General features: G+C 38.6%; 3 protein-coding genes across 7 annotated transcripts in view; 2 read left to right on the top strand and 1 right to left on the bottom strand.

Annotated features, from left to right (window-relative positions):
• The window catches only part of ZDHHC20 (zDHHC palmitoyltransferase 20), a 49,739-nt gene extending 42,985 nt beyond the window's left edge, over positions 1 to 6,754 (top strand). For all 3 annotated transcript variants that reach the window (XM_075490921.1, XM_075490920.1, XM_075490919.1), the window contains one exon: positions 1,402 to 6,754. The gene's annotated coding sequence lies outside the window, so the exon portion shown is untranslated. The remainder of the gene's footprint in view (positions 1 to 1,401) is intronic.
• An 875-nt stretch (positions 6,755 to 7,629) lies between these two features.
• MRPL57 (mitochondrial ribosomal protein L57) lies at positions 7,630 to 9,497 on the bottom strand. 2 transcript variants are annotated; one of them, XM_075490923.1, is made up of 3 exons: positions 9,409 to 9,456; positions 8,197 to 8,303; positions 7,630 to 8,103 (listed from the first exon to the last, which is right to left on the bottom strand). In XM_075490923.1, exon 3 carries the CDS (start codon positions 8,096 to 8,098, stop codon positions 7,787 to 7,789), a length of 312 nt encoding a protein of 103 aa, XP_075347038.1. In that variant the 5' UTR covers positions 8,099 to 8,103; positions 8,197 to 8,303; positions 9,409 to 9,456; the 3' UTR covers positions 7,630 to 7,786. The 2 variants fall into 2 exon arrangements, with proteins under 2 accessions (XP_075347038.1, XP_075347037.1); XM_075490922.1 differs by lacking the exon at positions 8,197 to 8,303 and having other exon boundaries at positions 9,409 to 9,497.
• Positions 9,498 to 9,569: 72 nt separating this feature from the next.
• On the top strand, positions 9,570 to 20,441 carry SKA3 (spindle and kinetochore associated complex subunit 3). Of its 2 annotated transcripts, none has more exons than XM_075490917.1 (9): positions 9,570 to 9,846; positions 10,987 to 11,051; positions 11,941 to 12,106; positions 13,762 to 14,185; positions 17,389 to 17,489; positions 18,311 to 18,498; positions 18,703 to 18,909; positions 19,095 to 19,213; positions 20,108 to 20,441. In XM_075490917.1, the coding sequence occupies exons 1-9, from the start codon at positions 9,744 to 9,746 to the stop codon at positions 20,139 to 20,141; spliced, it is 1,407 nt and encodes a 468-aa protein (XP_075347032.1). In that variant the 5' UTR covers positions 9,570 to 9,743; the 3' UTR covers positions 20,142 to 20,441. The 2 variants fall into 2 exon arrangements, with proteins under 2 accessions (XP_075347032.1, XP_075347033.1); XM_075490918.1 differs by having other exon boundaries at positions 18,314 to 18,498.
• The last annotated feature ends 1,390 nt before the right edge of the window (positions 20,442 to 21,831 follow it).

The raw sequence follows: 21,831 nt of genomic DNA on the forward strand, positions 1-21,831 counted from the left end.
CTTTGGAAAGAAAACACAATATTTGAGTTTTGTGAGCTCAGTAGTTTTAGGATCACTTAAATTTTTTTCTTTTCTTTTTAATAAGCCTTCTGACCTAGAATAATTGTTTGGGGCGGGGGGGTGATTTGTTTTCAAGAAAAAAAAAATCTGTCTAAAAGGTCTTTGTGGGGGATGGTGTGATGCTTCAAGTGATGTTGGTCAGACTGTTTGTCTGTAAACTCATACAAAACCAAAATTAGACTAGTTAGTGGTACTTCTGAAAAACCTACTCAACCATGAGAACCCACCAAATGATGAGTTTTCCCTTTGCAACCTAACACTTTATATAAATGTGCAAATGAATGTCCCAGCAAGGGACTCCTTTCAGCCTCTAGCTATATAAAAACTAATCTGATCTAAACAGGTTACTAAGGCTTTTCTATACTTTGTAGAAAGGAATAGATATCTTCTGAGAGCAGTTCATCCCAGCAGCCTTTGATAGGGTATTATAGAAAGGTCTTAATCTTTCTTTCCACTGACCTAGAGAGGGAGCATAAGTGACTGGCTTAGGCTAGACAATTAACTGGTAATAGTTTGGGATTAATTTCCTTTTTATACTCCCTCTCTTCCTAAAGTCAGGCCAAATTTAATAAAGGAAGATTGTGTACTTTGTGTCACACTTGCCCAAACTGCTGTAGTTTTAAAGGTTGTATAAATAAATAGTACATAATTGCACCCAACACAAAAGCATTTTGGTATGTATTATCTCAAGTAACAGTTAACTCAACAGCACAATGTTTCAGCCGTTCTGAGTTCAGTTGGATTTGATCAGTTTCTGTAGGCCAAGGTGGTTAATTCCAGTCCCCCTGCAATTGTAAGCAACTATGCAGTAGCTGTGAGATCCAACATCTGTTCCAAGCACTTTCATATACCCTGTAACAGACTGATAGTTGTATTTTTCAATTTTATGCCTATAACACACAGCAGAAGCAATCAAAGTTATGGCTGATGAGTAAAATTCCCAGATTATTCTAGAGAAAAGAGCATGATTTGCAAAAGAAGGCCAATCCCCCAGCCTCACCTACACAAATATAATTTGTGTCCCCATATCTATCAATTCAATTCAAAATGAATGAGCAATTCTTGCCAGTCAGGGATACAGGAGACTTTAGCCACAGGTCAGTGGTGATGGATTGATGTTCTTAGTGCAGATAATCTTCTAAAACACAAGAGGTTTAAAACAAAACAAAAAACCCCACACCTCCCAGAAGGCTAATTATGAGTTGAAGTTACCTTAACTGCTGTCCTGAATCAGGAATCTGTAAGTTACATGTTACCTAGCTGCATTCTTGTAATGCACTATGATCTGTTTTTTCAAAGCTAATGGTGTAATTCCACTAATTACCTGTTTTGTTTCACTAGGTTTCTGCAACACATTTTGTGCTTGAATATTACTTAATTTTGTTTGGAAGAAGTTGATCAGTAAAAAATGGAACATGAACATTTTAGGAAGAGAAAAGAAATTCAAGTTTCTGCACAGTACAATGGAGTCTTGTAAGCACTATTGCAGAGCAGGGAAGTTAAGACAGATGCCTTAAGATTCTTAATGTGCATTTATGCAACACTGAATTATATACTGCTACCAAAGGGCCAAATCCTGAAGTGCCCTGCTTGGATGCACAAGGTCCAGAGTGGGAACTATGCATTTCTGTTATGCTGCAGTGGTGGGGGTAGATTACAGACACTCCTACCTCCCCACGGGCAAACTTCATACCTTAGGCACTGCAGAATTCACTTCCATAGCAGGTCTCCAGGGTACAGAAAGAAAAGAGGAAAAGAAAAAAAAAAGGGGGGGGGGGGGGGGAGGGAGTGTCAACATAGAGCCATGATTGTAGCTCTCCAAGTCTTTTGGGACTGAGGATTCCTTCTACTAGCTATGCTTTGGAGCAAGGCAATGCCAACAACGTAAAAGCCTTTTACTTGGGTGTTGCTTTTTTGCTATAGGATTGAGCCCCCCTCGTCATTTTAACTTGATTTATTTAACCATATGAAGAACAGCTCAAAGAAGCAAAGTCGGTTTTTAGTTGAGAAAACATAGATTATTACTTTCCAACAATTGTCTATCAGCATACAAAGCCAGTCCAAAAATGAATTAACAATTGTTACATTTTCTGTTAATGTCTGCAGTGTTCTGTATGAGGCAGTAAGAAAATGGTAACGTACCCCTGAGAAAAACCTTATTGCAGTTGTGTGTTGTTAGGAAATGGAACTGGAAGAGTATGGCTTTTTCTGTGGGACTCTCGATGGTTTAGAAATACTGTTTTATACTTTTGTTTTATCTTTTTAATAAAGGCACAAGTTTTTATTGGTTCTAAAGTACCATTTAAACAAATATCAAGTATTTTGAGAAAATTAGTGTTGGATCATACATCTGTGCTAACACACTGAAAATTTGTATGCTTTAGTCTGCCACTTTCGAGTCCAGTTTAAGTGATGCTGAAATTGCTAAAGATTGAATGCTTTGTGCAGTGATGTATGTGTTCACAAAAGACAAAATGTGTTTCCTGTGTGAGGAGTAAAGTCCATCCTAAGCTCAAGACCTACAGCAACCAACATGGGTTTTTTTCCCCCTCACTGCTCTGTAGAGAAGACTGCTAACTCATCATTGTGTGGTATTGGAATTTTGCACCTGGAAAAAGTGACAAATACTATTTTCCTGTCTGTAACTTTTCTGATGTTCAGCTGATGCTGATTACAAATAGACGTGAGCCCATTTGATAAAGACTGAAGGTAGTAGCCGAGTTGATGATCTGGACCAAAAGAACCTGTTCGGTTTCTCTCCCAGAGTGATTGCTACCTAAGTCAATATGTTCATTATGGAGATACTAAGGCATCAAATATACTGTAAGGTTTAAAACAAGTATTTTTGGTCTTTGGAAAGAATAAATTTTTCTTAAATATTAATGTTCTAGAACAAGAACACTTTGAGAACCTATGAATGCGATTTGGTCACTGTGGGATGTTCTTGAGACAGAAGTAATGGTGCAAACTTGCATGTTTTATAAAAGTTGCGGAATGTTTCTTCAAACTTTGTACAAGAAATTTTGCATTTGCTAATTTCAAAACTTACAAAAACATTTGCTACATATTAATCTGAAAGGTTTAGTTTTTTCTTCTCAAATGTCAAGTGAGAAGTGCTCATCTGAAGATAAGCTGTCAGCAGTACTGCACCAGCAAAATTTCTTGGGGAAGACAACACAGACAGAAGACTGCCACGTTCAAATGGCTCATTCTGGATTTGCAGCCCCAAACACTGGTGGAACTGTAATGGAGGGCCCAGGATATCATGTGGCGTTTACTGTGTCAGTGTATTACAGCTGAGATAACACATACATGCACAGTCATTGTCTAGCAGAACTATAAGCAAAATCTATGTCTCTAATATGGTAAATATCACTGATTCAGCAATATGGTCTCTGCTCCCCCACCCCCACCCCGCAAAGTGCTCAATATACCCCCATATGAATGTATATATACTGTAGGCTAACGTTGGTATAACTTGTTTGATTTCTTAAGTCAGGATAGTTAATCTACAGGAACAACTGCAAATAAACAGACTGGGCTAACTCCATGTGTGTTCTCTAGCAAGTGCTGGTCTTCTGAAACCAGTTTTTTGTATATCTGAGAGACATTTTTGTGACTTTTCATGAAGAGCTGGTGTTTCTGACATCTTTATGCAGATCACGGATACATTTTGTCCCAGATTTTTCTCATGTTTCAGATGAGAAAAGGAGGAGAGCAATGTGCTTAGGGTACTCTGGAGGGCAGAGTTACTGTTGGTGTAAAAGCAGGCATTACTGAAAAGTCACTTTGAGAAATATGAAACACAGTAAAATGATTCAAATATGATGAAAAATTCAAATTCACCATGCCCAACCCCCTCCCCCCCCTGGGGAACTGGTTACTAAGAGACACCCCAGACTGATATAAAGGAATTAAGTTCTCTAAGGGAATTTTATTGATGAACTCTACGGGCCCACCAGTGAGTGGGATGGGGGGTCAGGTTTTCCTGGCAGGCCCTGGCTGCAGAGGAGGTATCACATCTAAGGCGGCAGGACGCTGTCTTCTGTTCTTTCAGAGTTCTGTCCTGACAGCTCCCTAGCCATAAGCAAGGGCACTCTGTGCTGTATCAAAGAGTAGGATAGGCACAATGAGGGAGCAAGCCAGGAATTAAAAGAGCAGCCCTACCTGTTCAGGAGGTCGGAAGGGAGATGGATCCTGAGAAAACAACTGTTTAGGGTGCTGGGTCACGTTGTACATGCTGGTTTTGTGCTTTAACCTACTCTGTATCAGCAAGTCTTGAAAATACCTAGATTGTCACTGAAAATAACAGCCCTTAAGCTTTTAGATCCATCAAAATAATTACTATTGCAAGGCATAAATAGTATTGTAGTTATTGTAGGATAGCTGACAGTGGCTGGAATTAGAAGCTATGCTTTAGTATTTCTTACTGCCTTTTTCTTTTAAAAAATCCACATACACACACAAGTCATGCACACAAAATGACATTAAACGCCCAGTGTGAGGAGAGAAGCCTGACGTAGGGCAAAATTTCAGTGGGATTTTTCCTCGAGATTTCTGAAATGTCTTGAGATGATAAACCTGTCCCTGTGAAGATGAGGGAAGGAGATCCGTAAGTAGAAAAGAATATTTAAAACTACACAGCTCATACTATTTTTTTCTTATGATGATTTATTCACAGACTGTACAACATACACATCATTGCTGCTCCTACCAAAGGCATATTATGGGAAGAGGGCAGGAAGAGGTGTAGGTTTCTGTCATAACTGGTTTCTTACAGTATTATCCTGAGATTGCAGTGTCACAAGTTAGATGCATTATAAGCCTTTGATTGAAAACCTCCACTTTAAATGTTCAGAGGGTTATTTTAGAGGGAATTCAGGCACTTTTATTTTTAGTGATTTGAGTAGAAATTATGGTAACATTTTTGTTAAAGCTGTCCACTGAGTGTGGAATTTGCAGGTACCAAGCGACTTTTGGTATGTTATTCTTAGAAACTGGTCCTGTTCTCCAGAGTGCTAAATGCCTACAGTTTTCAGGTACTGTTTCTTCCCTCGTTTGATCTGGGGTGGCTCGTCTGTGTTGTAAATAATTTTTTGGGGTTTGGAGGGTTTGGTTACGTTCAATACCATTCGATGGCCACGCCAAGAACTTCTTGATCTATCCGAAGTGTGGTCCAATTGTAGCTCACTGGAGCCCCAAGAGGGAAAAAAAGCAGCATCGGCAGCAGCATTAGTGTCTGGCAGATTTACTAAGAGATGCATTAACTCTGACATAAATTAACCAGATCTGCCTAGATCTGGAGCACTGACTGACCCTATTTATTAAAAACTAAAAAAAAAAAACCCAAAACCAACTTTGAGCTTCATAGTGTATGTCCTCTGAGGACACGGTCTAAAATTGTACATAATTGAGGAATTCAGGTATACATTTACAAAGGCTCCAAATAGCGGCTAGTTTAAGTGCAGATCAAGAACACATCTTTCACAGTACCTAAAAAAATAGCTAGGTATGCAACATCAGAGGCTCTTCTATCCCTAAATGGCACCAAAGAGAGCAGCTGCATATAAAGTGATTTGTTATAATACTGCACACATTTACTACACTCATTTCTATCAATTTATTTTGTATATATAGACAGCTTTTTATATACATTTTTCTTAATTACACAAATATGAAATGTAATGAAGCTGCAAGTTGTAGTTAGTTTTAATGCTGATTAAAACTGGTGTTTGGCTGTTTGTTTTCTGCAGCAATTACTTGAATCTTGTTTCCATTAGGTAGTAAAGTCTGATAATGTTTACAGGATTGCTTTCTTTGTTTTGGGGGGGTTTCCCCATCTTTCTTCCTATCCCCTGCCCCAAGAAAGAGAGAGCACATGCTCAGCAGTCAAGCAGATGTGCTGGGGATGAAGTATTGGGATCACCTTTACTGGCACCAAAACATTAATGGTGACGTGCAGATTCCCTTCTGTTTACATTGCTTAGCTGACAACATGCTTAGCATGTTCCTCTCTTAATTTCTCCTGTCCCTTAACCTGTTGCTAGCATCAGCTTTATTGTGAGAAACTTGTATCTTTCTGAAAGACAATTTACAATCATAAAGCTATCACAGAAAGAGGTAGCATTCCTGCTGTTAAGTCTGTCCCCTCTCCCTGTCCCCTTTTTAACTTAGATGAATGAAACATCCCTGGGTTATCTCTGCAATTATTTTTGTATTTGCCAGCAAGGGTCATCAACATTTGCACTAACCACAACGTCCCAGCTGTTCTACTTCCACAGTTATTTTTAATTGTGCTGCCTACACTTGTAATGAGCTGTATTTAAGTTTGAGGTGAATTGTAAAAGATGTATGTAATAATGACACATCTATTGTATTTTTTTGTATGTTACAGATAGGCCTAGTCCTATGCACAGAGAAAACATGTTGCCATTTATAGTTTCATACTTGAAGTAACTTTTTAAAATGGGCTTTTATAAATGAATTAAATACAAGATCACATTACTTTGCCTGGAAGTTCCTTCATGTTTTAATTGTATTGTGCAATTTCCCCGTATGTATACTTTTCCATAAATGTTATCTTAAGCCATTTATAACCATTGAAAGTGCATTCAAGATTTTGTACATCAGTGTTCAGACCTGTTCGTACTTCTCTGAAGTATAGTTCATGTTTAAATAAAGAAGTTGTACCAGTTTAGGCCTCTCTTCCAAAGTGATAAAATGTGAATGGATTTGACACTTGAATTCATCAGTGAATGCAACATCAACTTAATAAAAGTATGTGAAAGAATCTGAAAATTGCTTAGCTGTAGCATGTGTGTATTAGGTCAGCAAGAAAAACTGCCTACCTGGGAAACATTTTGTACCTGTTCCACAGTTCTTGCACTCCAGCTGCAACAAACCTAAGACTACACTCACTCTTGACACATCTTCCAGGTCACTCACTCTTAAGAGGAGAAATAAAAAAAAACTCTGACTTGTGGCTGACTATATTCCTTCAGGATACTAAACATGACTTAGAAATCAGATTGCCACTCAAAAAGGAATCAGCTGTGTTCCTTTTAGATCAGAAACAATCTCTGTAAGAGAGGGCAGTAAGTCAACACTGTCGACTTCTGTCAACACTGACATCACAGTGACACTGGCATTTAAATTCAATTCTTTCCAGAAAGTTTAAAAAAAGGGAACATTTTACAATCTTCCATGAGTTCCAGCCTCATACACCTAACTTCGTAATTCTAGTTCATCTTGGTCCTTGCATGCCTGGTGAAATGAGCACTATGTAAGTAGCGTCAGTTGTGTCTCAAGTATTGATGTCTACAGAATTACCCCGTCAGAAGGGAGAGTGACCAGTAAGAGCCATCTGGCCAGTACCAGCAGATAACCCCTTTCAGCAGAGCAGGTGTGTTCTCCTAGCTTTCAAAAGGAAATAGTTCAAATCATCATCATTGCACTTGGTAACTCACGCCATGTTATGCAAAACCCCTGAAGAATAGAAGGCAGGCAGATGGTAGAGAGCCACAGAAAGAACTGTCTTTTTCTAAAGAGATAGTAAGAAAACATACACTGTTCTGTAGGACTGCTTTTAATGTAAGATTTTTTATACCATAGCAAAGTCTCGTTTGTCATCTACCCTTATACTGAATTACAAAACTACCATAATAGGTACAACAGCAGACCCCATGGTACTGCATAATACATGCCAAATATAAATACACCGTATTATTCAAGATGTCCACTTTCTCGACACATTTAAGTGGTTTAAATGATCGCCGATATATCTATGCTCAGGAAACTTGGCTTTCACCAGGCTTTTGAAAGCTTCCCATCTTGCACGTCTCTCTTCTGTGTTATGTTTGTACTCCTGTTCCCGTGTCAGGTAAGGTCGACTCAGCCAATATTCATTCTCTGCTTCAATTTCCAACCTTCGGATCATTGCTTGCTTCATTGAAAGGGTAACCACTCTTGGTCGCCTGTATTTTCCAATCCATTGTTTTCCAGGAATTCTCTTTCGGAGTAATACTGTTGTTAAAAACATTATGCCTTAAAATATAGACAAAAATACAAAATACTCATTACATTAGGGATAAAATTTAAAAATTAAACAGAAAAAATGAAAAATCTGCATGTACTTACTCCACTGCCTTTTAGCTGGCTGTTTTGAAGTCTGAAGTTCAGGACCCCTGATGCTCACAACCAACCATTACGTACATTAGCCAGTACAATGACAGACATATTGGAAACTTAAGACCCAAAAAGGGAAACAGAAATCTTGATTTAGCTAGAGTTTACTCAGTTATCCTTATGTTGAGATTAAAGCATGTCCTCCATAAATTATTTATGAAGGATCCAGTCTCAGATACTACTAAACAAAGGATTCACTTCATTCATTCCTTCTTCAAATAGCTAACTGTGTTGTCAAAACAGAGAGTATTTCCAGGTCTATCTTCTACATCCAGATCCGGCCTTTCCTCAGTATTAAGTTTTGAACTACAATCTCTCCATAAACTTATTAGTATACAATTACCTAGTCTTGTATTTTAACTATGGGAAATCTGGTTTGTAAAAGAAAACAATATCCTATATTAGACCAACAAGCGTATGTAGAAAGCATGAATACAGTTTCCAACACAATGCCAGGTGTAACAAAGGGGCAACAAAGGACAAGCTACATTTAGGTTTGAGACACACGCTCTTCATTAACCTGTTTGTTAGTCCTAAACATGCCTAACTCCTAGGTCTCTCATTACACGGTATTTTCATCAACTAGTAAGTCAGCCAAGCACTTCAACATGGCATATAACAGCACTACTGCTGAAAAAAGCCACCCCGCTATCCCCCATTCCCATGGTGCAACTGCACATCGTTGTTCCACTCTCTGATCCAGGTTAGAAGTGAAGCTGTGGGGCTTCGCGGGGGCATTGCTGCCTTAGTCTCTGGTCCCCCTCCCGGCAGGGGAGGGCAGAGCGGAGCTGCCCGTCTCCACGGCAGCGCCGGCTGCTCCCCCTCAGGCCTGTGCCAGCTGCAGCCCCGACAGAGATCGAGACCGACGTGCGACGCGGCACAGCTGCCCACCGGGGCTCGCCGGTGCCCCAGGAGCTACCCGGGCCGCTGGGCACCCGACAGCTCTCGGCGGGGTTCGGCCCGCACGGCGGAGTGCTGCTGCCCGGGGAGAAGAATCCCCTGCCCGTTCCCCACCAGGGTTCCCCACCGGCAGATACCGGTTCAGGACCAGGCCAACCCGAGCGAGACCAAGGCCAACCTGCCAAGAGACACCCCGCGCTCCGGGCGAAGCAGCGCTCCGAGCCCTGTAATTAACGGGCCCCCCTCCCCTCCGCCCTCACTCACCGACTCCGGTGACAGCTCCAGCCCCACGGCGGGAAGCAAGATGGCGGCGGGCGGTGGCGAGCGGTCCGTCTCGCGAGATCTCACGGAGGGCGGGCGGGGCCTGGCGGCGCCAATGGGACGCGCGCTGCCTGCGGTTCGAAGCTGGCGGCGGGCAGTAACCGTCCTCTCAGGCAGTGCACGGCCGGGCCCGCCTCGTCTCTCCCTCTCCTCAGAGCCGCGCACAGCGGCAGCCCCAGCTCCCGGGCAGCCGTTGACGGCCGTTCGCGTGGTCTGGGGCTAGTCGGGGGGAGCGGGCCCTCTCCGGGTGGCGCTGGCGCTCCCCTTCCCCGCGGGCGATGGACGTGTCGAGGGACTTCTTCGGTAAGCTGCGCGCCCTAGCCCTCACGCTGGAGAAGGAGGCGAGGCAGCTGGAGCGGGCCCTACGCAGAGAGGACACAGGTAAGCGCAGGCCTCGCCTCGTCTCCTTCCTAGGGCGGCCGAGTCCGCCGGGATCGGGGCCTCTCCCGCTCCTAGGGCCGTAGCCCAGCTCCTGCTGGCGTGTCCGTCCCACCCCCAGGCGGCAGGACCCCGAGTCCGGAAGGTGATCTGGGGAGTTGCTCCCCATGACTCGTGGTGATGGGCGTCACACCTGGACGCTGAAGCTGGTGGCTCTGCTGGGATAGCCCGGGGGCGAGTGAGGCCGGTTGTACCTCGGGAGTCCTTGGTTCGGGTTCCTGCCTGCCGTTGTGCCCCTACGCTCCTCTGGGCGTGCGGAGGTGAGCCGATGGCTCCGGGGATGGGCCTGGGAGCACCTCGGCAGGGTATTATTTGGGCTCCCCCTCTTATCATTGTCTCTCTGAGCTCCTTCGGGGTGTGTAGGTGAGCTTTTATCACAGGGAAAAACGGGACGAACGGGCAATCACATTCTTGCATTTACTCTTTTCATGGATTCAGACAGGAAAATGCATTTGCATGGCTTGTTCTCTGCACAGATAGCTTAAGCTTCTAATTGGATTTATTTCTGTGCTATATCTTGTCACATAGCAGGCGTTCTCTTTTACACTATTTGCATTAACCTTGATTTCCAGTGAAAGATGTAATGACTGCTGTATGTGTGAGCAATAGTAACATCTGCCCATGTGCAGATAAGGCAGAAGAATTCAGCTTCTTGTTGATGTATGTTTTTCAGTGGTGTCTATACCACTTTTTTCCAATTTTTATTATTATTTCAAGTTCAAGCTCTTTAATGATAAAAATCTAGAATAAATAATCCTTGATAGCCTAGGGATCTACCTATCATACCAACATCTGCTATACATTAATTTTTACAGTATTAGCTGCAACAGTAAAATGGAAGCCTGTGCAGTTTCTCTGTGTGGTTTAACATACTGTGCAAATTGCAGTCTCATGCTCTGCAAAGTACCTGATGTGAACTAGTTTCTCTTTGGTTTTCTCTATCTTGATTCTCTTTCTCTAACATATGACTCCAACATCTCTAATGTAGGAGATTACGTTCTGATGTAGAATGTACTTGCATGCTAAAATACTAATCCCCCTTTTTTCTTTCCGAACTCTTTTATGTGAACATGCATATCAAAGACTATGAAGATGAATCTCCAATAAGAGTTTTACGTGACCTCCACTGTGAAATCAGGGTTCTGAAGGTAACATCTTAACTCACTTCTTTCTTGAAAAACTGGGGGGGGTGTTCCATAAACTTATGGTTCTATTTTGATCATTAAGACACAATACAATTTTGTTAGCAGTTCTGACCCTTATTTTTATTCATTTACCTCTAAGTCTTCATAATGGCTGTGGATGTCACGGTAGTGCCCAAAAACCTGCGGCCGACTTAAAGTAGATTTAGCAGTGTTTATTAGTTTGCAATCACTGTTGTTGCTCGGGTCAGCAGGGGACAAAGGTAACAGGGAAGTTGTAGCTGTGCCAAGGCATAGGTATAGGGGAGAAGGATTCAGGAGCAGCAGCTCCCTACAGAAGAGGTATACTTGTTTGTGTTCAATGACTAGCACTTAGAATAAATAAAATCTTCACAGCAGTTTCAGTACCTTCAGCCATTCAGTTAAACTTGTGAAGAATGGTTTGTTATTTCTTTAACAGAAGTAGGAAAAATGGGCTATAGAAATGAGCAAGTGTAGAAATAATTGAGAGGTAAGCTAGGATATAAACTTGACGTTTACTATCTGCTCTGCACTAATTCTTTGTACATAGGGAGTAAGAGTCCAAACTAACTGCTGTTATCTCGTATTTTTATGGAGTAAAAGCATATAATTTTGTTTGAGAGGTTGCCAGTAAGTAGTTATCATACTGTGAACTGTCATCTTAGTTTAAGTTTTGTAAGTTTTTATACACTCATACCCTATATATTCCTGATACTTTGTAACCTAGTCTTCAGGTATAGATAAGACCTAAATTTGCTGCTTATCCTCATCTGAATTGAAATTCAATACTTATTCCCAAAATACTTCATGTGTAAACAACTACCATGTGGTGATCTGAAAACCAATATTTCTACGTTTCCCCCTACCCCCAAAGGAAGATGTTAATGCCAGTCTTGGTAAGAGTTGCTCTGAAAAACAAGCAATTCATGACTTTATGAAGGCAAGTGAAATACTGATGCAAAGAAATGCAGCAGATCTTGGAAAAATAAGAGAGCTGTTCCAGAAATATGGCTACAAACCCCGTGTCAAAGACTCTACAGGTAATATTTCTTGGCAATACAGTATGTGAAGACAAATGTAATTTTCTAAAATGTTTCTCTTTAGCTATGTGTATATTTCTATTAATTAAGAGATCGAGTACATCTATGTTATTTGCTTTATAATAATATCCAGAGGGTAAAAGATTCTCTTGTGATTGGTGCTATAAGAATAAACGAAAATACAAAAACTTAAGACTTAGATCTGGCATGCTTTTAAGTTAGTGTGGGGTTTTTTTTTCTCCAGTAATAGCTATATTCAGAAAACATGTTAGCAAACATGTTTTCATAATCCAGAGAATTATGCTGCTTCAGCTTCTCATGCATGGGAACCTATTGTAGATGCATCTAAATTAGTTTGTATTCATATGTGATGATTCAACTTAAATCACCATAGAGAAAATATTAAAATAATGTGCTCTGTAGCATGAGACGCTAGACAAGAGACAAGAGAAGCATGTATGGGGATTAGGTGACGTGGCAATTTATGAAGCAGTAGTAGTTTGATCATTGGAGCAGGGGAGATCGTTAATCCAGTCAGAAAGTGCACACACACCTGTGTGAAATTCAGGTATGCCAAATGAGTTTCAAATACTACAGCTGTCAGTTAATACACATACCCCTTTTGGTATCAAGGGCCCAGTCAATCTTCAAGAAGCCTTTGGCAGGGCAAACCTTAGCCTTCCCCAAGCATTATCCAGTCATTACACAAAACAAAATTGTGGTTGTGGACCATATTCACCTCCGAGTTAAACTACTACAACTGTTTTACAAAGCTATGGCAGAAAGCTCTGTTTTTATAGTACCTGCCTTCCTGTCCTCTCTCTGCCTTAAAGGTCTTTAAAAGAAGACTCCAAACAGAGCTACGAGATTAATTTATTTTTTGAGATGTATTTTCAAGCTAAGTGTATCTGAATATGTAATACCAATACACATAAAAAGGTAATGCCTCTGCCATATTATTTTAAATAGCCTTTTTTTTCTCCCCCTTCTTCTTACATCATGCAGAAATTCACAAATGTTGTGAATTTGCACAGAAGTGTATGAATTACATGTTTGCTTATTTCTGCGGTGGACTCTTCTTGATACCTAAAAAGCTACCCTCTTTCATGAGTTTTTAGTTGCTGCTTCAAAACCTTTCTTCAATACTGTTTTTCTGAAGAATGAGCATTCTAGTACTGTGTGCAGCCTTTGCTCTTTCCCCAAAAACATTTTCAGTTCTATACAAATTTTGTTTTCATTGTCATTTATGTTGTACATTTTTAATGAATTTCCACTCTTGCACTGAAATAAAACCAATATATTTAAGATTAGCGCCTCCTGCCAGCTCCATGCAGGGAGATGAATTCTATTAAAAATACACTTGTGTAAAAATATTTCAATTTAATTTTTCCTAGAAATAGTATTTCTCAATAGAGTGAACTTCAGTAAATATGTGACCTATATTATAAATATAGCTTATCCTGATATAAGCTTTTAATATCTGTTGTAGCTTCAGGTTCAGTGCTTTAAAATGAAAGACGGAATCTATTTTTTTACAATAATAAATAAAAAAATTTGAATTGGGGGGGAAGTCCCAATTTATTTTATACATTCTTAAAACAGAAACTTCTGACATAATTTTTTAAATTATTATTATTACTTTTCTCAAACAGAAGAGGAGGAAGAAGTAGTTGACAGTGATTCGACGGTGTCTGTCCAGAATAAATCTGATGAAGAAAAAGCAGATGATGTACCTCCTCTTCCTGCTTGTACTGAGAAGCCACTGGTGCCCAAAGACCCACTGCGTAACCCCCAGCTTTCTGATTTTGGTCTTTCACAATATGCCTTCTCCAGGCCTTGGAGTGCAGTGAAAGGACAACGTGCAACAAATGCATACCAAGAAAATTCAAAGAGCAGGACTCCCCTAAAAACACAGACCCCCTGTATGTTGCCCAAAACACCAAAATGTATGCTAAAGATGGATGATTATGAGTGTGTAACACCAAAACTTGAACACTTTGGCATTAGTGAACATACCATGTGTATGAATGAAGACTATACGATGTCACTTATCCATAAAACTGCTCAGACAAGCAAGAAGTGAGTAAATTACTTACGTTCAGATTGTTTCTCTACTGAATTTTCTGTAGTTTCTTTTTGCTGTACTAACTTCTTGCTGCTATGGCCCTTCTCTTGTTCTTCAAGCAGGTGATATGTTGTTATCTACCAGCTGGTTAGTCCTGTGTCTTTATTCAACCCTCTACATGTCTTTTCACCTACCCTTTGCAGTGCGAAACGCTGCCATGAAAACACATCTCTGATATACTCCATCCATTGACCGCACCACGATAAGAATCTTCCATACACAATCTATTTACAAAGGGAAAATGCACAGTATGTCTGTGATGTTTTGCTTTCCTTAACCTTGGATTTGGAGTTGAGGACGTGTTTTCTGCAGTAGATATTACATAGCCAATTTAAAGGTTTCAAAAGCCTTATGAATATGGACCTGGAAAAAACTTCTAAAGCATTCAGTAAAATGTCTCATTATAGAAACGGTGTATTATCTCTTACATTACGCAGCCCCACCTTACAAACAGTTAGCTCTTTTTGCTCCAGTCTTCTGTTGAAAAGACATCTCCAGATTTTCACTGTTCTAATTAAAATTAAAGAAAATAATTTGCAGCAGTGAGGTGTAGAACACCTTAGCAGTAGAAGTATTTTTCTATACTTCTAAGGTAATGTAAAGGTGGTTAGATCATGTTTTTATAGTTAGTATTAGCAATACGTTCAATTTTAAAAGCTGACAGTATTTAAAAAACTCACTGTTCTGCAGCTAAATATTTGGTATTTAGAGAAATTACTCCAAAAACAAGAACCATATTCAAAATAACTTATGGAAATAATAATTCAACTTTTTTTTTAAATTAATCCCTGATATTTGCAATGTAGGCAGAGGTGTGAAGTTCTTCAGAACCATGCCAACTTAAGTGACTTTGTCCCCCAAAGATCCAGTTTACTACAATGGTTAAATTTTGAGTGTCTTTTTAACTTTAAGATTACTAGGGGGAAAAGTGAAAGTGAAAAGATACATTTTCTTTTAAAATAGTTTTGGGATCTCTCCTTTTGAATAGTTATGTAAATACTATAATGTCTATAAAGCTTTATAGTATTGGAATTGTAATAACAGGAGAACTGTTACTGAATCCTGAAAGATATTAATTCAAAAATCATTCCCTCTCAAATAATATTTTGAAAATAGTTTCAGCTTTTTGCACAATTTAAGTTCTTTTGATATCTGTAATTTTTTGTGGTTTTGTACTACTTTATCTATTTAATGAGAACTGTTTTAAATGTGATCTTCAGCTTTAATTATGGCTGTAATTTATAAATTGATACATCCACAAATGTAGATTCTATTTCTGTGGCTTTTAGTGAAACGATTAGACAGTTCACTAGTGATATTTATATATAACACACCAAAAAAAAATCCCACTAGCAGTCTTCCATACCCCTAATGATAATATTAAAATTCTGTTGAGAATTAGTTACAGCATGATTGCTCTTTAACACATCATCATTATTAATGACCAAAACAGATGGACATACACTAATTGTGACTCAAGTTAAAGCTGTGTGTGAATTCAGAATTAGTGGCATATGTGAGAGGTCATGACATTTAAGTCAGAGTTAAGCTGAAAGACAGTCAAACAACATTTTATTTCTTTTGTTTATTTTTCAACATGAAGTTAGAGTTAGCTTGTGGTTTGATCAGAAAGGTTGAAACAATTAAACAGCTTGTTATCTCCAAAAAGCACTCATCTCACCTCTTAGTGAGAAGGATCAGCATGTTAAATGGGCAGAACGCTAAGACAGAAAATAAAAATAAAACCCCAATACAAGAAAGATTCCCTCCCTCCCTTCCCCCCCCCTCCCCCCGATAATGTGCAAAATCTCTTCCCTGATGATCAGATAAGCAAAAAACTAGTACAAATGAGCTAGCCTTATACCTATAGTTTCCAGGTACAAAGACAGGTAATAATTCTGACTTTCTTGGAGACAGCCCTGCCCTTTCATATCCCTTGCTTGTGCCAGCCAGGTCTTGTACCTAGCTGAAATGTATCTAGCAGCTGTGCATTATGTGAAAACCACTTTGAAAATTCATCTCAAAGTTCTTAAAAATATTTAGTAGACCTCAACTCCCCCAGCTTTGTTTTTCAGGTTTTCAGTTTGTAAGCAGGTGAAAAGAACAATATATGTCTGTGCACCTACTACAAAACTGAAACCAAAAGTAATTAGGAAAGAAAAGGGAACAGAAAAAAGTGTCTGAACAAAAGTGTTTGTTATACTTGTTCTTCTCCATCATAAAAACTAAAAATCATATGGTTTCAGGTATCTATAATATTTTCAAGGCAAAACTGACTTGGAAAAATTACTTTTTTTTTTAAATTCAAAATTTGAGATATGTTCATCTAAGTAAAATATACTGCCTCAAATGGAATATTTTTTTTTTAAGCTTAGGCTTTTTGTAGAGGAGCTCTATATCTGGTTCTCATAGTTAAGATAAATTTTTAAACATTTAAAATAATTTTCTTATAGACACACTTTTGTGTAGAGTTTAGGTAAGCTTCCACTTTTTGTCTGGTATTGTCTCTTAACTGCCTACACCCTTCTTCCACTTTTTGTCTCGTATTCTCTCTTAACTGCCTACGCCCTTCTTCCACTAGAATATCTTGGATATGAAAAAATAATTTTAAAAATTTCAGTTTCTAGTTTTATGGAACTGATATTAAATGGCTTTTCACTCTGAAGTCAGCTAGTGACTAACATAAGTAATCTTATTCAAACTTAAAAATTGAATTAAAAATCTTTTAGTGTTCACAATAATGTTAGTAGGTTAAGAGCCAAAAAAGATTTCCTCTTGTTGTTTAGAATTTTGTAGGCAACAGGCAATTAAAAATAGACTGTACCCCTAACACAGAATTGATGATCATCTGGGACAAAGAAAATTGATCCTACCCTCGACGCTTTTTTGTTTTGTTTCATTCTGGGGTTTTTTATGCCTTGAATTGAAGTCTCAGTGTATTTGATAATTTGTGGATGGACTGAAACATTTGCATGCTACAGATTGCTGCAGTAGAATCCTAGATGAAAAAATATATGAAAAAAATCATCTTTGAGGAAATTAATTTTTGACTTGCATGTTGATGAACAAATACTAGAAAAATGATCAGGTTAACAGTATTCCTTTAATTGTGATTTCTTCATACTACTTGAGAGCTAATTGAGGGTTTGGTTTTCAGGTTGGTTAAAAAAGGCGATCATGAAGTGAAAGTACCAGAAATGACACCCAGGGAAATCATGGTTACTCCTGTGCCAAACCCAAAAGTTACAGCTGAGAACGGTAAGTTAAAAATATTTGAAATAAATATACATATGCATTTTTTACAATAATGCATGTGTAAATGCATTGTAAATACATGGTAAACTTCTAAACTGTGTTTCTTGTTAAATATAGTTTAATTCAGGCCCAGTCATTGTATGAGTACTAATGTCCAGAAAATGAAACGTTGGTGGCTTCTATGGGGAAGTTTCTCACTTCAGTATAAACCTTTGCTCATTCTTCTACTCATATCCATCTAGAATTTTGCAGAGGGATCCATCATTTTGTAACTTCAACTTATCCTTATTTGAAATAAAAATACTGTTTTGCCAACTTAGCCTTTTTTTTTTCTGAGAATACCCATTAGATATGTTTAAAGATAGGAAAGAAACTGCTTTGAAAGAGGCTAACGAGACAGTAACTTAGATCTTTCAAGAGTAGTGCTAAAACTTGTTTGAGAGGAGATGTAATATGTTCTCTTGAAAACGTGTGAAGATCATGGGACAAACATAGTGACAATTGAATATATGAGAAGCTAAAGCAATGTTAGATTTAAGTTGGGCTTTTTCAGTTATATTCAGTAGTGGGACTAGAGTTATTACTTTTTTTTTACAATTGTATTTGCTCCTCTTACAGAATTCTGTAATTTGGATGGTTCTTCATAATAAAATTACCAGCTAAAATGATAGAGGTGTTTTAGAATATGCAAATCTATGAAAAGCTAACAGACTTAGAAAACTAAACTGGGGCACTGGAACTGATATTTATATATGTGTATGTATGTATATATTTTTCTTTTTGTTGTGTGTGTCGTCCCCCCCCCCCCCCCGGCTTAATTTCAGCAGCTGACTGGATGGCTTCTCCTATGATACTTGTGTTCTGTACTCCTGATGTGAAAATCCCTTCCAGAACAAATAGTACAGTATTATCAAGGTCACCAGTGACAAATGAACTGCCTCTTCCCAGTCATACAGCAACACCACAGCTTCCAGATTTTGAAACAAGATGGCTAAAAACAGAAGCTAAGGTAGTAAATAGCAATTATGTATATTTTCACACACTTTTTACCATAAGCAGTTTTTCAAATGTCAGTTTGGGATTCTTTTCCAATGCTACTTTTTCTTATGTCATTGTAGAAGATCTTTCTAATGGTAATTTTGTAAGAACATGTACTAAATACTTTACCTAAGATAAGTAAATTAACTGAAGGCATTTAATACCTCTTTTGCAACAGGTAAAGCAGGGGGAAAAAATTGAGTCGGTGACAATGAATGATGCAACAGATAAACAATACATAGAAGATCGCATTCCTTTTGCTGTGAACTCTGAGTATCTTAAACATTTTGGAGACCCTTCTCCTCCCAAAATAAAACACTATGACCACTTACTCAATACTCCTCCACCTCCAGAAATAACAAGGATACCAGATGATGTTCTACAGGTTAGCTAATACACTTTTTTTTCCCCTAAATAGTTTTAATATCAAAATAGGAAAATTAAAAGGGCTTAGTTCTATCAAATTTTGTTCTTTAAAGAGTTCTCTGCTACTATTAAAAATGTATAAACTGTAATCCTGTTTTGAATTCTTAGGTAATTCTTTTTATTATCTTTTAATGTTTCCTGTAGATTCTGTCCAGGTATAACCATAAAGTAGACTCTTCTAAAGCCAAGGAAATGGAGACCAAGGCAGGAAATACTACAAAATATGAAAGTAATTTCACTGATTACTGCAACAAAGAGAACAGGTATGATTATATTTTACAAATTTGCTTAAGTAATTTAATTTGGAGGAGCTACGAAGATGCTTTAACGCATTTAGAAATTCATGCAGCTGCTTGCTCTTCAGCTACCAAAATAGCTCTTGTTGATGTGACTAAATAACTATTCTTTGGCATGGTATCTGACTGCCTTTATTGTAAACAACAAATATGATAATTGATTGTGTGTTTGAATCCTCCCAACTTTAAAAAAAAAAAAAATAAACAAAGGTAGATTTTTACTGTTTTATCTGTAGGTATATTTTGCTTCATGGCAATCAAAGCACCAGTGAATGCTTTCTTCTGAGTAAATTTGGGCAATAAAACTAAGGAATTGGAGAAAACTGTATAAGTAACATGACCGATTTCACAGTTGTTTTGGTGAAGACAAAGTTCTTTGAAATGCAAAGCCACCTTATGAACAATATGTGAGATGAAATTAGTCTACAATAAGTATGAGTAATCTTCGAACAATGGAATAATAGCTTTACAAAGAACTTGATAGATATGAATAGAAAGAAATTTTTTGTGACAACTTGATCAAGTGTAGATATTCCTGATTCAATGTAATGTATATTACACTTGTTGATTATCTGTTAAACTTGGGGTCAGTACAGATTATTTAGGTAAGAGGTACAAGGAACATGTATGGAGTCAAATAATAATCACAACAACCCAGAACAAGACTGATAAAAGTAGGTATCTCAATATACTTGGAGTTGGAATCCATTTGAGTAATCAAATAGGGCAAAGCTCTTACTTTAGCAGACCCTTCCTTTTTTCTTGTCAAAATAATTTAAAAAAAAGTTTTCAATGTTTGTCTTCTGCTAATTCAAAATATGATTGAGATAAGTTCATGAACTCTTCTGGATATATTTGCAGAGGATATCCTGGATTTTTCAAGCCAAACATTTGAAATCAAGCTGAAAACCATGTTGAGAGTGTTTCACATTCATGGATCTGATGACTGAATCATAACAAGCTCAAAAAGCAAAAGAAAACACCAGTGGGAGGAAAGAACCATACAAAAGAAAAGCTTTTTCAATGGAGAAAGTTTGATGTGGCTAAACATATATACACTTCAAAGACGACTGGGGTCATGTGCGAGATAGTACTTCAGTTGTTTCACCTGATTCTCATGTTTGTTGTGTATGCTTGTGTTTGTAGTAGGCTGTAGAGAAGTGTAGTTAAGTTGCAATAAAGGGAAAGTCCAGTATATTGCCCCAGAAAGGGGGTATCTCTGGCTGTTCTGGTGACACTGTACATCTTTTCAGGGCTGAGTTTGAAGTGTAGTACTTCAATAGTGTTTGGTATCTTCAACAGAAACAAGTCTTTTTTTTTATGTGAAGAGTAACTCCTGCTTTCCTGTTTAAAGCACTTCTATGCTATTAGTCACTTCTGTAATACTAAGACATATTGTACGTATTCCTGCATCAGGCACTCTGTTACCTATTTGATGGACAAGTATTTCTTATGCTGCTGCTTCTTTCTCATTATAGTTTTTTTATATTGACATCGTATTAGATGCTATATGTTTCTTTTCCTTTTGATAGCCTTTCTGTAGCCCTGAAAGGTGACTCTGGCTCAAATATGAATTATTTGAAAATATATTGTGCGATTGGTACTGGTTATGTGTATCTTTGACTGATGGAAAGATTTGCTGGCAGGCATGTAGGTCATTGCTTACTCTCCTGCGCTGCCGCCATATGCGTTCTGTAAGTGGTGGTGTCACTTCTAAACGTGCACATCTATCCCTGTAATAGCTGACCAAGCTGAAGTTCTCAGAGCTGTTGGACACTTTTTTGGTATCTGATAGTCATAGTAATTATGATGTTTTTCTACCAGAGATTTTAGTCTTGTCCACAAGAAATCCCAGCTACATATCCTTATTTGGAGCCAGTTTGCTGTTTCCAGTGTCAGCTCTTCTTCTGAGTGACTCCAGGACTGCTCTTACCAGCTGTACGTGGTCTTCCTATTGATAGCTAAAATTCTGTCATTTATGTGAGGGCAGGCATGCAACACATGAGAAGGAAGAGACTGTCCCAGGAGATGGGGAGAAGCGTATGCTTGTCTGAACTTTCTGAACACAGCTCCGCGTTTAAGTCCTCAGGATATGCAAACAGCTAGAGATGCCCAGAAGTATTTCTCTAGTTGCATAGACAGACTTGTCTTGGCTAAAACCTAGCAAGTAAAGGTGCCTTTTTCCTGCTGTTCCAGTCATTGCCCAGGATAAGCATACATCAAATTAACTGGAGAAGCTGATTTTTCTACTATTTCTGGCCTGAGCACACTGTCATTTTTCTGTGCTAGCTTCTGCTTGAAAATATGTATGTATTATTATGTGTCAGTCTTTGAGCTTTGATCAACACCTTGGAATACTAAATAAATCTGTCTCAGATGCTTGGTGACTGCTTGGAAAACTAATCATCTGCTGCTATAAAAGCACTTGTTCTACCAAACTCCTTCAGAGAGTGAAGGCCAGACCTGCTTCCAGCATCTTCACAGACTAAAACCACTTAATGGGCTGGATGCTAGTTGTGGAATGTCATGGTCTTAAAAAGGTACAAAGTATTCTGCTGCAGAGCAAGAATTTTTCAGCCAGACAG

This window comes from Mycteria americana, chromosome 1 (genome assembly GCF_035582795.1).
Source record: "Mycteria americana isolate JAX WOST 10 ecotype Jacksonville Zoo and Gardens chromosome 1, USCA_MyAme_1.0, whole genome shotgun sequence".
NCBI lineage: Eukaryota > Metazoa > Chordata > Aves > Ciconiiformes > Ciconiidae > Mycteria > Mycteria americana.

Bases quoted from the DNA above. Each gene is read 5' to 3' on its own strand.
- MRPL57 (XM_075490922.1), bottom strand. From the start codon at position 8,098: ATGTTTTTAACAACAGTATTACTCCGAAAGAGAATTCCTGGAAAACAA.
- SKA3 (XM_075490917.1), top strand. From the start codon at position 9,744: ATGGACGTGTCGAGGGACTTCTTCGGTAAGCTGCGCGCCCTAGCCCTC. The intron at 11,052-11,940 runs GTAACATCTTAA...CTACCCCCAAAG, and splicing joins GTGAAATCAGGGTTCTGAAG to GAAGATGTTAATGCCAGTCT. The intron at 12,107-13,761 runs GTAATATTTCTT...CTCAAACAGAAG, and splicing joins CCGTGTCAAAGACTCTACAG to AGGAGGAAGAAGTAGTTGAC.